The sequence below is a fragment of the Anarhichas minor genome, unplaced genomic scaffold (genome assembly GCF_050575085.1).
Source record: "Anarhichas minor isolate MPS153535 unplaced genomic scaffold, ASM5057508v1 ptg000033l, whole genome shotgun sequence".
Taxonomy (NCBI): domain Eukaryota; kingdom Metazoa; phylum Chordata; class Actinopteri; order Perciformes; family Anarhichadidae; genus Anarhichas; species Anarhichas minor.
In genome coordinates this window covers 8,576,871-8,592,626 of record NW_027466479.1, presented here as the reverse complement: position 1 = coordinate 8,592,626, position 15,756 = coordinate 8,576,871, and the positions used below count along the sequence as shown (strand labels likewise).

Genomic DNA, 15,756 nt, shown 5'->3' with positions numbered 1-15,756 from the left:
ATGTCAGATTTATTTATTTTTTTCCTTGAGGTGTTTACGGGATGTCAAAAAAAAAAAAAAAAAAAAGCTGGGAGAATAGACTGGTAATGATGTAGGCAGCCAAACATTTTCAAAATCTGTAATTTTAATTTCTAGAAATACCTGAGACAACCAACATGTTTTTGGAATACAGTTTTTTTTTTATTACTGTACAATAAATTACAATCCAGGTGTTTTCACATTCATTCCCACATTTTGTATTTTGGTCTGTTGGTTAAAAACATTCCCTTCTACACTGGTCTGGGATTTGCATGTAAACATTGACATGTTTTGTAGGCACATACAGCACTAGTTTAACATATACACCCCCCCATGTATCTCCATCTCTCTCACACCGTTCACACCAAGAAGCACTTCACTCTCATTCGCCCTCTCCATCTCTCAGTGGGTGTAGAGGGAGGCGGTGAAGACGATGTCCCTGCGGATGGCCAAGGACGCCTTCTCCATCTTGCTCCCCAGGACGGAGTCTCCCACGATGCGTGCGGCCTGTCGCACCTCCTTCAGCACCTCGTCCAGGCGCTGGATGCAGCGGACCACCGTGCCCTCCTGGACGTCCGTCAGCTGGGCGATCTCTGCGAACGGCTGTGATGAGGAGAGATGGTTTATGATGCAACACAAGCAGGAAAGGAGTTGAGGAGGTAACGTTTAGTAGCATACGTCCAGAGGGAATTCTACAATTCTGTCTGAATGTGTCTTTATATTGCGTAAAAAGTATTTTAAACAATAAAACCATTTAAGTTTATAATAAAACAATATTAAGACAGACAAAAATTGCCTAAACTCAAGCTTTGAGATCTCACACAGAATGCTAATAAACAAGCTTAAAAATATCAACTCGAGAAAACAATCAGCAGATTATTTGATGATGAAAGCAATCGTTAGTTGGAGCTTTAATCTCAATTCATTATCTGATTAATGACCTCTGATCACGTGCCTTTGCATTAACACTTGTTGTAATATTCTGCATGCATTGTTATGAGGCCTAAAAATGAAGATACGGCATGCCTCAGGTCAAAGGTCATCTGTAGCTTTATGCCAGCTCGCCTGAGATAGCAGGAAGAGGCGGAGTTAAAGGACCTTTAGGGTTTAGTTGAGGAACTCACGGGATTTGTATTAAAGAGGCGGGCTCACAATCGATGCAGCAGCGGCCGAGATGTCCTGAATTCTATAATTCCCGTAATGCTTGATAGCATCACTTGTTAGACCTTCCCTGTCTGGTAAAAACCTAAGTCTTTCAAACTCCTGCCTCCAGTTTGTAACGCGGCCTTTGGAGAGCTCCTTTGAGAGCCACAGAACTGATCTAGGTGTGTGAAAATCGACCGAGTGCCCCTTTTGTCATCCAGATACACATTGCACGTTAACGCCAGGTGCAACAACACACAGTAAAACCTCACCATGCCTCTGGCCCAGCAGTACACCACCTCTGTCAGGCCGAACTTGAACTGGCCGACAAACTCCTCAGCTGTCTGTGGTATCCCACATTCCCTCTGCAGCTCTCCGATACGCTTGGCCACTGACAGCACCCGATCGATGCCCTGAAAGAAAAATACAAAGAGAGACAGAGAGACAGAGAGAGAGAGAGAGAGAGAGAGAGAGAGAGAGAGAGAGAGAGAGAGAGAGACATGGGGAAACACTAAGTCAAGCCTAAAAGAGATTTCAGTACGCAGCCCTTAAATGCATCACTCTCTCACCTCTTGGTGATGTTCCAAGAAATCTATTTTACAAACCGTACCGTGCCGCGTCCGCTCTCATATCTGCATGTCTACAGAGCTCGGGCCATCACGAATTCAGGCCCTCATAAAGCACTTTCATGTATCGGGGGCCGTCCACGGCACACACTGACACAGCAGAGGCGTATTCCACGAGAGACAGATGAGTGAATTAATAAGTGAGAGAGTGACCTGGATGAGTCAGGTGAAGTGCCCTTATTGTCCTTTCTGCAGGGAGTCTGTGTGTGTATGAGTCACTCACTGAGAAGGCAAGTCTGTATAGTATGTCAGTACACACACACGTCACGACTTTAATATCCGGGCTTTTCACGGGATGCAAACGAGAATGAGCCACGTCCTCCTTACCTCCTTCAGTGTGCTGGTGATGTGCGGCTCCACCTGCGTCTTCTGCGTGAATACCAGACAGGACAGCAGGGCGGCGCTCTCCTCGGGCGCCAGCGGGCTCAGGACGTTCTCGAACAGCAGCTCGGTCAGCAGCAGCTCGTGGCAGCTGATCTGACAGGCCACGCGGCCCTTCAGCTGCACCGCCCCGCCGCTGTCGACGTACTGGAGGGCCTGCAGCACCTGAGGCAGACCGGCGGGGAGACAAACCTCTTGAGTGCGCTCGTTCAGGATTAATCGAGATGAAATTGGAGCTACACTTAATGTTTTTTGAAATGGCAAAAAAACCAAAAACATTAAAAAGTAAAAGTTTGTAGGCCAGACTGAATCAAGTCCCATCTGCCACATCTATTTGCTCAATTAATTCACAAAAAAAACAAAACATTTATATCACAAAAATATGGTCAAGTCACAATAGCTTTAAAGATAAAATAAGATTAACCTTCAATAATGGAAACCTCGTCAGGCATTACCCCTACATACTATAATGGGGAATATGATTAGCAATATACCTGCTAAACATCAGTATGCTAGCATAGCCTCTTGAATAAATGTAGACTCTTATATATATATATATATATATATATATACATATATATTAAAGAAATATCTTACTGTTTTTCTAAAATCTCCTGCAACTGGCACGGATGCGGTTAGCTAATAATAGGCAGAAAATTAATCAACAATAATTTGGAAAATCAATTGTTAATTTAAGTAATTCATCAATCAAAAATGACTAATATTAACTTGTTCAAGTTTTTTTTTTCTTACTCAAACCAAGAAGGTAAATTACTTCCAGATAAATCAGTTGATTAAACACTGCCACCTCATCTGGAGTCCCAACACTAGGGTAAAGTAATTAATGTAGGACTTATGTATTAGGGGTAAGCTAAAAGCCTAAATGCAGATGTAAATGCTTTAAAATATAACTGAGATAATGAATAACTACTTCAGACATGTGACTCAAGTTAGATTTTCAATTTACAAAATAAAAACCCTACTATCCAGGACTAGAAAGCGACCTTATTTTGAAAGATGAAAAACACCCCGACAGAAACGGGTCAGGACAGCGAGTCGAACATCGGATCCAAACCTTGATCCTCTGGTGGTATTCAGGCAGCAGAGACAGAGACTGGTCCGACACCAGGAACAGCAGCCTGTCCATCTCCTCCTGCACTTTCATCCTCTCCTCGACCCGAGCAAACTGACACACACGCGCACGCACGCACACACACACACACACACACACACACACACACACACACACACACACACACACACACACACACACACACACACACACACACACACACACACACACACACACACACACACACACACACACACACACACACACACACACACACAGTGGTTACTTAACTTAAGCATACAACAGCAGGACTGCAGCACTTGACCTGATTTCAGTGCAACAAAAAAAATGCAAGACAGGAAACCATTGGCTATTGTACTCTCATTGACGGCACAGAGCTGTCTCTTGTTACATAAACCCACTGAGGCCAATTACTTTATGCTAACAGCTTGCATTGTAGAGCGCTCTGCATTAACCACCACTTTAAAATACTCGCAGTGCTTCATAAGGACACAAGAAAGTGTGAGTGGAGACAGTGATCGTGCAAATAAGAGCTTGTTATCTTGCAAAGTAACGTGAGAGCTCTCGTGTGCGAGCGTGTGTGTGTGTGTGTGCGAGAAGGCTCAAACAGCACGCTGCACCCGTGAGACTGTGATGAGCAGCAGCTATGAGCCTCTATGGGTAATTATAGAACCCGCCGGCTCTGATTCTCGCATCTTATCTCCTCAACGAGGCTGCCATGGAAGACAGGAAGCACAAACGCGAAAAAAGCAGAATTCTTGTGGCGGAGTTGGATGTTACGACTGTGAAACGAGAGGAGAAATGATGGAAGGATGAAGGGAAACTGATGCTGTGAGAAATGAGAGGAGGCATCAAAATGGGGTCGACTGTCTTATGTAAAGGGTGTGATGTTAATTAGCTGCATAAATATGCAATTGCTGCACAAAAGAATTAGATGTCTTTATTAAACCAACAGTGAAATGAAATGCCTCATCGTTTATCTGCATGACACACACCTGCTCTGCGAACGTGGGCGAGTGGATGCAGTTGAACTCTCTGAGGCTGCCCTGCAGCACGCGGAGCCTCATGGAGTCCTCCACCACGTCGACGCTCTTCAGCTGGAGGTCGTTCACGGGGTCGAGGGTCGCCATGCCGCTGGGGTTGGCCTCGGCCAATCGCAGGAGCTCCTGGGTCGCCGTGGAGATGGCTTGGCCGGGAGGGTCGAGCCTGAGGGACACAAGGGTGAAGGAGACGATGCAAAAAGAGGAGATGATTCATATCTTTTTCTTTGCATAAGGGCTTTTATTTTGAAAGACTTAAAGCTGACCTGAGGAGTTTCCTTGCAAACAAGCTCAATTCATGTACACATTCAGTGTTTCACACCAAAATGCATTGTGTGTTTTTCCTAAATAAAGACATCGACCAAGCTCTCTCACACACCTGAATCGTGGCTGCTGCCTCTTGCTGTAGTTGTCGATGATCCTGTCCGGAATCACTTTGAGGGTTTTCACTGTGATGGCTGAGATGTCCTGAAGCGTCAACTTCTGCACCGTGTGGCTGCAAGGGCCTGACAAAAACAAGAAGGATCGCACGTGCTTATACTTCTCCGTTGCGCTCACTGCACAACTGCTCTGTGGAAAACAAAAATATGCTGAAATGTAAATGTGCTGCATGTCTGCCAACCAACCAACCTTCAGGTATGAAGAGCGCCGTGTTGTAGAGGTGAGGGAAAGCGTTGTTGTTGTTTGCTTTTCCTTCCTCTTCCTCGTTGCCCTTCTCGCAGATGACCAGAGCTGTGAAGGTGCGATTCACGGCGGCACTGGACACCTGGCGTGCAGAGAAAGACAGGAGAAGATCAGGAACATGCCCCACAGTCTGAGGACATGCAGGTTCGGTGATATCGAAACTCTAAACTCCCTGCAGGTGTGAAAGTCTTTGTTTGTGTGTGTCAGCCCTGCGACAGACGGGTGATCCATTCGGCTTCAAATGTCGTCTTTTGCTCACTGCATGGTGGTCCCTGAGCACTGAGCATACTGGGTGTCGTCTACTAGATTGATTTAAATAGTTTTACATGAAATGTCATGTTTTCATATGTTTAGAGACATAGTGTGATTTAATAACCTACACCCATTAAAAAAAATATCTCTGCTTCATATTCTGTCCACGTATCCCTTTTCCCCACATGTTCCTCGTCTGTTTGCTCTACTTTAATTTAAAGTTTCTTTAAAATAAATATCAGAGACACAAACTACAGAAAGAAAAGCTTCATCGGGGTACATTTCAGAGGATATACAGTTCTAGTTGTCGGATTGCTTATAGAAAAGAAAACATACAAAGGGTTGCCACTAAAATTAAATTCTAATTATTTAGAGGCGACAGAATTGAACAGTCTGATTAATATCTTTCAACATTTATGACTCAACAACTCAACGTTTAACGCAGCCATCATAGCCAGGTCTCCCCAAATCCCTCAATAGGATTCAGCTGGCTAAATAAAGATTAAATAAATAAACTACTACTAGCTAGAAACTCTTTATTCATCAACATCAGTACTTCCGTGTATTTAACACCAGCTGAATGACAGTATGTTGAATTTAAATGCCCTTAAATAATAAATAAATGTAATTTCAGTCTTGAATTTAGCACAGCTAGCTTCACTACGCCATAGATTCAGGATTTTAGAAAAGCAGTTAAGACCTGTGTGTGAACATTGTGAGTAGTGTTACTGTGTTCATCTGCTGCTACTCATCAAGCCATCGTGAAAAACACACACACACACACACACACACACACACACACACACACACACACACACACACACACACACACACACACACACACACACACACACACACACACACACACACACACACACACACACACACACACACACACACACACACACACACACACACACACACACACACCTACCTGTAGGATAACTCCCAGGGCGTTGAGATGCTGCTTGTTGTTCACCAACACAACTCGACCCACAGACAGAGCTTTCAGCCCGTTGACGGACTCCAGAATAGCGCGCTGAAGCCGGAGACAGCAGGGAGGAAATGTAGCAAGCGGCAGATTGAAGCTGTATGAATATCATCTTCGTTGTGTGTGTGTGTGTGTGTATGTGTGTGTGTACCTGGAGGGCCTCGGTGGTGGTTCGTAGCTCCGTCACCGTGTGGTAGTAAGGCAACATGTCCGACAGCTGGCCTTCGGTGTCCAGAGGAGGCAGAGAAGACACCATCTGCTTCAGCTGGCTGATCCTCTTCTCTTGGGCCTACAGCGGGAGGAAGACGAGAAGAAAGACGGGAAGTTGTCACATTTGTCGACTGTCGCGACTTAAAGACGATGCAAGACAGAAGAGCGACCCTTTTCCAGCCGCATGTATAGTGTCTATGTTGTTAACTTACTTATATTTACTGGTCCACGACAAACCTTACACTTATGATCAAACCTGTTGCGTCCTGCACGTTACCTGAGTGTCCCTGTGGTTCTCGGAAAAGCTCCTCCTCATCATGTCGGTCACGCGCAGGGCTTCGACACGCAGCAGGTTGAGGATCATCGTGTAGGTCAGTCTGAACTGGGACTGGAGGGTGGTAGGTCTACCCTGAGCAGGACAAGGAGGACGATGTCAAGAAACAAAAAAGTGAGGAAACAACTAAAACTTCTCTGAAAACTATTCCTCTGAATCCATTTCCAGGATCAATTCATTGTTGGTTTTGGTCTTTAAATGGGAATATTAAATATGAACCAGATTTGTCTTTTCTTCCATTTAGTTTTCCTGCTGGTCTGCTATGCCAGGTGTCATAAAAATCTACTGAATTCCCATTACATTTAAATCAATATAACATTTGCAAATGTTAACCTTCCTAGATGATTGGGAAATAAATGAGCACCAGATGTATTATAGACCTTTTTAAACATCCATCCATCCATCCATTTTCCTCCGCTTATCGGGTCGGGTCGCGGTGGCAACAGGCCAACCCAGACTTCCCTCTCACCGGCAACATGTTCCAGCTCATTCTGGGGGATCCCGAGGCGTTCCCAGGCCAGCTGGGAGATGTAATCTCTCCAGTGTGTTCTGGGTCTTCCCCGGGGTCTCTTCCCAGTTGGACGTGCCTGGAAAACCTCCAGTGGGAGGCGTCCAGGAGGCATCCTAATTAGATGCCCGAACCACCTCAGCTGACTCCTTTTGACGCGAAGGAGTAGCGGCTCGACTCCAAGCTCCCTCCTGATGACCGAGCTCCTTACCCTATCTCTAAGGCTGAGCCCGGCCACCCTACGGAGGAAGCTCATTTCGGCCGCTTGTAGCCGCGACCTTGTCCTTTCGGTCACGACCCAGAGTTCGTGACCATAGGTGAGGGTAGGAACGTAGACCGAGTGGTAAATTGAGAGCTTTGCCTTCCGGCTCAGCTCCCTCTTCACCAAGACGGTCCGGTGCAGCGCCTGCTTTACTGCTGCAGCCGCACCGATCCGTCTGTCGATCTCCCGCTCCATCTTACCCTCACTCGTGAACAAGACCCCGAGATACTTGAACTCCTTCGCTTGAGGTAGGCACTCCGTCCCCACCTGGAGGGAGCAATCCACCGGTTTCCGGCAGAGCACCATGGACTCAGATTTGGAGGCGCTAACTCTCATCCCCGCAGCTTCACACTCGGCTGCAAACCGCCCCAGTGAATGCTGGAGGTCACGATCCGAGGAGGCTAACAGGACCACATCATCTGCAAACAGCAGAGAGGCGATCCCGAGACCCCCGAACCTGACGTTCTCCACCCCCCGGCTGCGCCTAGATATCCTGTCCATGAAAGTCACGAACCCCCCACACCCCCCAGGTATATTGCTAACCACCCCCCACAAGAACCCCCGAGGGACCCGGTCGAAAGCCTTCTCCAAGTCCACGTGGACCAAAATGTTGCCTTTAGCAACAGAAAGGCAATTAAAAGGTCTGTAGCAGTCAGATAAAATAACTCATTTATATACATTTACATTCAAGAGGATAAAAGCTTCTATCAGAGATGAAGGAGAATTATTCCTGTTGAAGAGCACATTGAAACCCAAACATTCCTCCCCAAGTGAAAGTGAGTTAAAATAGCCCACTCAACTCAATAACCCAGCATGCAACACTTTCATTGAAACACAGCCAACGGCTCTGCTTTAAGAGATTATACATATTTTGGAAATATTGACCTGCAGAAGGAGATTTATATAAATGATACTCATGTGGCAGGTGAATGTTGACACACGGAGAGCCTCACCAGCATCATGACATGCAGATCTGCCATGTCGTGAACTCCGGCTTTACACAGAATGATGACGGTGCCCGTGGCGTCCAGACCTCTCCGGCCTGCTCTGCCCGCCATCTGAATGTACTCACCTGGAAGCGCAAGATCAGCACATAAAAGAGACATCAGCGCTGCGGTTGTTTTCCCTCAACTCCGATTCATCCTCGGGGATGAAAGAGCATAATACATTTTTTCTCTCAGATTAAAGAGAGAGGCAACGCAGGCGGAGAACGGAGAGATCCAAACCTGGCAGCAGGTTTCTAAAGCCGGTCCCGTCGTGTTTCCTGATGCTGTCGAACACCACAGTCCTGGCGGGCATGTTCACTCCCATAGCAAACGTCTCGGTGGCAAACAGCACCTGGGAGGTGAAGGGGAGATGCAGGAGGATTCTTTTAACCATCTGCAGCCAACGTGTATTTGGAGCTTATGCTTGAAGTAACAGATAAACCGGTTTGCTATTATGAATTGTGTTTTTTGCAGTGCTGGTATCTGATGTCTTCTCTCCTTCTTGCTGTTGTTCTAACGTGACTCACCTTCACGAGACCTCGTGAGAAGAGCATCTCGATGACCTCCTTCAGTATCGGCAGGATCCCGCTGTGATGGACTGCTATTCCCCTCTTCAACAGGTCCCTCATGACCAAGATCTAAACAGGGCATTAGGAAGAGTTACCATCACATACTGTGATTGACTCTACTGTTAATGCTGCATTAAGGCTCTGTATACTGTAGATACTGTAGAGCTGTTGTTATACTCGTGCTTCCTTCATTGATTGTTGCTTTAAATGACTGCTTGTTTGCACTTTGTGTAAAACACTTACAGAGATTACTCATCATTTGGCTGAATTAGATTCTGGTGTGAGATACAGACACTTCCTGGCATACAGGACGTGTTAATTGCAATAAACAAAAATGAAACTAAGTAAGTAAAACTAAGGAATACTGTCCTCTAGAGCTCTTTCTTTTAAGGTTTTTAGAGCTATTTAGTAAAAAGTGACAGAAGTGAGAACAGTGAGACTGAACCAACTGCAGTTCTGTGTGTTTTTTTGTTTTTTTTTTACTACAAGCAACCCCTTTAACATTACATCTAGTAACTTGTTCAATTTTAATGGAATAAAAAATATTGATTAGAGCAGCCTTAAGTCACAGTGGGTAAGCACTCTGCAGAGCAATATTTTTGGTATAGAACACACAGACAAATCCATAACACAATAGTTACCAGGTGCAATGTACGTGATATTTAAAAAGATAATTTTTTTCCTTCCCTTGAGATCAATAAATTGAACCAATAGATCATTAAATATTAATATGTTAGAAACAAATTCTTCATCCCTTCATAATAAAATGAGCAGATCGTTCTTTACCTGAGGCAGCTTTCGGTCTCCTCCTCGGAGGCGACTCAGACTCTTCTGGAAGAAAGAGTGAATCTCGGCCTTTTCTATGGAGGTGGTCATGTCCATGGAGTCCAGCGAGCGGGCGTTGTCGTCACACCGCGTCCGCGAGAAGGTGAACGCGACCACCGGCGTCTGCTGCCGCTGGGACAGGAAGTGCAGGAGAGTGAGCCACACCGATCGGTCCTGGAGGGGGGGGGGGGTAAAAAAATTGCAGAGAGGGATGAGAGCAGGAAGCAAGAGGGTGATGTTGTTGTCAGAGAAAATCAAGAAGCAGTGAGGTGACAGAAGCCAAAGGACGGGGATTACCTGACTAGCTGTGGTGTTGTGAGAAGTACTTTTCGCGCCAAACGATTGGGCGTGTTTGCTGGTGCGCTCCTTCTTGGCATCGACAGCTGCGTAGTACCTGAACGACAAACACAACTTCCTTTATGAGAAATAGCTTATTAGACCGAAATAACAACCATCTACTGGAGCACCGCACAACTTTCTTCTCGTACCCTTTAGTGAGGAAGTTTCCTGTAGGGTCCAGCAGCAGGAACATCTCTTTCTGAGTCTTGGTGCTGTTTCCAGTGTACAGATAATGCTCCAAAGGCACAGGTCTCTTCATTGTGCTGATCACGTAGATATGCTTCTTCTTTATCCGACTAGGATTAACGAAGGAAAGTGTTCAAGAGATACAAAAATGCAAATAAATATGGAGGAGCGTGGCTCCTAATATCAAGTGCGCCTACCCGATCCACTCGCTAAACTCCACAGCATTTGGCACCGTGGCGCTAAGGAGAATGATGCTGACGTGATCGGGGAGCATGATCAAAACCTCCTCCCACACGACTCCTCTCTGAGGGGAAAACGAAGGGGCGGCAAAAGAAGAGAGGAAAGCAGTTACTCGTGACTTCAACAGGGAAATCGGATAAAGAAAGATTCGGACAGCGGTCCGGGTCGCTCCTGACCTCGGTGTCGTTGATGTAGTGAACCTCGTCAAAGATCACCCACTCCAAGTCCCGGATGACCTCTGAGCCGTTGTAAAGCATGGACCTGAAAGAGAGAAATAAACCTAAAGAAAAAGCTATTTTGATTTGGTTAAAAACATGAAATTAATATCTATAATAAACAGCCCGAGTACCTGAGGATCTCAGTGGTCATGATGAGACACGAAGACTCGGGACTGAGCTGGACGTCGCCCGTCAGGAGGCCAACATCTCCAAAGGTGGTTTTAAAGTCTCTGAACTTCTGATTGGACAGGGCTTTGATGGGAGAGGTGTAGATGGTCCTATTAAAAGAGGAAAAAGAAATGTTGACACCGTTGAGATACTTGGGAGTCCTACATTGTACATACTACATTCCTCACTGTTCATATCTCTATGTGGAAAGAAAGTACAACAACCTGAAGCGAAAGCAGAAGCCCTTCAGAATGACAGGTACGCAGCATAAACTTTATTTTTAGGAGCAGAGAACAACTCCTGTGCAGGTTTAAGGGTATACGCTCCACAATGGCTGTCACTCCAATTCTCCAAGCTCTTTATCTCGCAGGATCCTTGAGAAATATTCCAGTAAAAACTTTACTGAAAGCGTGTTTAGCCGTGCAGCCACACGCACAGCGAGGGCACGGGGATTGAAATTGATTTGCGCCGACAAATACACACCTCGTCATGTGTTTCTGTGAGAGGGCGATGGCGTATTCGGCCACCACTGTTTTGCCCGCTGATGTGTGCGCGGCTACAAACACGGATTCGCGAGCCTCCAGCCTCAGCACGGCCTGCTTCTGGAAGACATCCAGCTCAAACGGCCACTGGAGCAGAGGTGGGGCGGAGAAACAGAGCAGTTGTCACAGGATTTGTCATGTGATGATTCATCACGTATGCAGAAAAACACAGAGACGACAAATGAATAGGGAGGGATGAGTTGAGGTTTTGAAGATTGCACATATACAAAGAAACAGATATTTTTAACAGGATGATTTCTAGAATACCAACCTTGAAAGCTGGGTTGGGGATGCGTTTATAGAAATCATCGCAGGGTGTGTTTATGTTGACAGGGACGGCCCACTTCTTATTCTCCTCGGGGTTCTCTTTTGGCTTTGATTTCTCATCTTTTCCTCTCTCTGAGGGAGTCGAGGATGACACAACATCCTGAAGACAGAGGAGGAGAACCAGATCTCAGACGCCAGAGGCATAGTTGGAATTTCGGTTGAAACAGTGTACTGTGGTTCATAAAAAGGTAAGACTGCATTAAATTGTGATTGATTTTCAGTTTGCAAAAAAACTACTATGTTTCTGCATAACACTTTCATCTCATCATGCAAACATCCAACAAGAAATTTAGCTTTACATATTCTGATAAATCTCATGATTTCAAGTTAAAAAAACACACCACAAATATGTAAAACTATCCGCGGCATCTCTAAATTTGGATTATTCCACACAGATTTTGGTCTGTATTAGTTTGTTTTTGTTGACTGTATTTTCATCTCTTTCTTATCCAAAAAACTAAACGAACTGCAGCACCTTGACTCCCAGGTCTTCAAGGCTGTTTGTTCTGGGTAGTTTGGGAGCGTCCTCATTTTCTTTGCCCTCCTCCTTCTCCTCTGCCACAGGTTGCAAGTCAGTGATGTCATCCAATGTGGACAGGAGGGACATGAGGTTGACCTCCTCCTTTGCTATCTTGGCATCTTCAGGATACACATTTTAAAAAAAGAACATCATTATAATTATCTTAAAAGCCCTGTACAACTTGTTTTTTTTGCATTAGAAAGTATGATATCTAACCTTTGTCAGTGAAGTCCATCCCAGCTTTAAGTCCAGGCGGGACTCTGAGTAAATCTACAAGAGAAAAATAACAAATTCAACCATGAAGAGCTGAAATAACAACAAAAGCCTTGTTTGAACACAATGCAAGTAAAAAAAAGAAATCACCATTCTCAAAGTCTATGTCCTCCTCCAGATCAGATTTCTTCTTGATTTGGTCCAGAGTAAGCTCCTCCATTCCTCCTGTGAAGATAACCATCGCGACAAATATATTTAAAGACAAAGTGAAAGCACCTCGCTTAAAATTACTGAAGACAAAATGCTTTGAATGAATCTGTCTCACCGGGGCGGAAGGGGTAGTTGGTGTTGCTTCCTCGAAGGCTCTCTGAAGGAGGCCCGGGCTGGCGTTGTAATGAAAGAGAGTTCTTTGCTGACAGGCCAGTGTTCTCCAGTAACACCTAGACATAAAAATAACACAATGGATGCTTTCTGTTGATGGATGGATTGTTTAATAACATAGTTATACCACAACATCTTCTTCTCATTAAGATCATTTCTGTTCCAGTTTTTAAAACAGGATTATTTTTCATTTTCTCATTGTGATTATATTAGTCGTTTGGTCTACAAAAAATATTAGAAAATAGTCAAACATGCCCACCACAATTTTCCAAAGTGCAAGTTTACATATTGAAATTCCTTTTGTCATCCAACAGACAGTCCACAACCCGAAGATATGTAGTTTACTAACATGGAAATAAAAAAATGCCGCAAATAATCACAACTGAGAGGCTGGAGCAAGTATTCACTGAGAGAATGACTGAAACCATTACTTGATTCTCAAAAAGGTTGCATGTTCAGCTCTAGCTGCTTCATCAACAGTTCAACAGTACAGTACAGTGTGTTTGTGAGCTACCTCTGTGAAGTCCAGCAGCATCCCTGTGGTTGGATCTCTGACAACAGAGATGCCGGAGTGAAGTGCAGACGGGGTGCAGTTGATTAGAGAGTCGACATTAACTTCTCTCTGAGTCACCCTGGTGAAGACGACAACACAACAGTTACATCTTCTTCAAATACATATGGTTGTTTAAATAAATCCTGTGAAACAAATTGAGTGACTTGGACCAATCAGCAATATCTGATTGAAAGTATCTCTTGTTATCAAAAACCTTCACTTTATCTGCTCAGGATTGGTTATAGTTGTGTTCTTAGTTGTTTTAACACCAGATGCTGCATGCTATTTTGAAGTCATCTGTTATATTTGTCTTGTGGCAGCTAATAACTTTCATAATCAAATTGATTCTAAGAGGTAACATTAAAGATGTTAGGTTAAAGTTGTGAAGATAAAGTTATTTAATAATGATAATAACCTATTTTTTTTTTTCAAATCTAATTTCTATTTCATACACACTTTCTACTTTGATAATTCACCTCTAAGATTTAATTGTTTCTGGAAAAGCGGGGAAATTCCAATTAATTTACTAATTATTTATCAAATGGGTACAAAATTAAATGATACATTTTAAAATACAGTTTATGTACATTACATAGTCTACGATATCAAGTAGCAGCAACCTGCATCGACTCTAAAGCACATTGGTGCGTATTCTCCAAATTCAATCAATTATTTAAACAGTCAAGTCGTTCACAAGCAAGAATGAGATTGTTTACAGGAATACGTACTTGAGAAACTTCTGGAAGGCAAAGTCTGTGTCATGTATTGGAAGCCAGGCAGCGTCCCGTAAAAACTGTTTCTCTACCTCTCTCTCCAGGCTCAGGCTGGTGGGAGGAAGCCCATGCGGGAGCTGGAGGTGGATACGATCAGATATACAGCAACTTAATGAGTCAGCAGATCGATGCGTACCATGTAACTGTTAAATCCCAGGTTTATATCACACATTCATTCAGGTAATTTTCCACCATGATTACTGTCAATTATCTACTGAAGTCTATCTATTTAAAAGTAGCTTATTAGTAATATTTTAGCACGCAGACAGATTTTTTTATAACCACAAAGGTACAAATGCATTTTGGTTACTTAGGAATAGTAATAATATTAATAGAAATCATAATCATACTTAAATAATAATCTTAAATTACCTTTAACTGATGGTAACATTTACTCAAGTAATGCACTGAGTATTCTTCTGACATGCACAGACTAGAGGTATGAAAGCTCAGCAGTAAATTATATTATTGGATCAATAATACAGATGTTTTAATGTTGTTGGTCGAGATACAGCAACTTTAGCTACTTTGCATGCTATCTGCATCATATCTTATGAGCTCATTATATGTTTCGGACTAGTAACTACAGCTGTCAGTTGAATGTAGTAAAAATTACAATATTTCCCTCTGAAAAGTATTAGTACACAAAGTCAAGTGCATCAAAATGTACTTAATTGTGCAGTGTTTGAGTAAATGTACACAGTCATCCTGCTGTAGACTACTAACCGTGCTCTGTGGAGGTAACGGCTGGTCAGGTGACGGGTGTGTGATGAGCTCAAACCTGCCGGAGCATCCCATCTCCAGCAGGGCCAGCGGCAGGTCCGTGGGGCCCGCGGGGGGCACATCTGCAGAGAAACAACACAAAGAGTGTGAATGGACCAAACAAACACAACAGGGCTAATGCAGGGTGCAGCCAGGAAGATGCACCCAATGCACGCTAGAATGCTGACATAACTATTTAATTGACTGCATGTGTTCAAGAAAGACTGCAAACACATTAATACATCTATCGGGTAATTAGGTAAATATGTAATATACAAGCCATGAGGCTGCTGAGTGTAGCACTGATTGACAGCTACCCTAATAGCCACGTATTCATACAACCTACAGCAGTGAGCGTCAGGATGAGGCGCGTTTTAATATAAACACAAATATGCAAGATGGATATTTATTTAAAGAGCCACAACTTACTTATTCTATCCATGTCCCCACTCCCAAGTGAAAGCTAAAAGTTGCCCACAACTGGTTCCTCCTTTCGCCTCGGAAGTTGACAGAATTAACAACCGGAAGTGGCTACTAAACTAGCGTTAGCTAAGCTAAGCTAGCTACGAGGGAAAGAATACAAACTAAACTGTAAACGTGTCGTGGACGTTC

General features: G+C 44.1%; 1 protein-coding gene across 2 annotated transcripts; it reads right to left on the bottom strand.

Moving 5' to 3' along the window:
* Window positions 1–158: 158 nt before the first annotated feature.
* Window positions 159–15,754, bottom strand: skic2 (SKI2 subunit of superkiller complex). Of its 2 annotated transcripts, XM_076105457.1 has the most exons (29): window positions 15,574–15,751; window positions 15,109–15,227; window positions 14,338–14,459; window positions 13,571–13,688; window positions 13,001–13,115; window positions 12,826–12,900; window positions 12,679–12,732; window positions 12,418–12,581; window positions 11,887–12,042; window positions 11,557–11,702; window positions 11,037–11,183; window positions 10,864–10,948; window positions 10,645–10,751; window positions 10,411–10,557; window positions 10,220–10,316; window positions 9,884–10,096; window positions 9,056–9,166; window positions 8,769–8,880; window positions 8,496–8,614; window positions 6,716–6,847; window positions 6,380–6,517; window positions 6,172–6,276; window positions 4,932–5,067; window positions 4,681–4,807; window positions 4,257–4,467; window positions 3,244–3,354; window positions 2,115–2,333; window positions 1,434–1,574; window positions 159–621 (listed from the first exon to the last, which is right to left on the bottom strand). In XM_076105457.1, exons 1-29 carry the CDS (start codon window positions 15,584–15,586, stop codon window positions 421–423), a joined length of 3,741 nt encoding a protein of 1,246 aa, XP_075961572.1. In that variant the 5' UTR covers window positions 15,587–15,751; the 3' UTR covers window positions 159–420. The 2 variants fall into 2 exon arrangements, with proteins under 2 accessions (XP_075961572.1, XP_075961573.1); XM_076105458.1 differs by lacking the exon at window positions 6,172–6,276 and having other exon boundaries at window positions 15,574–15,754.
* Between the last annotated feature and the right edge of the window lie 2 nt (window positions 15,755–15,756).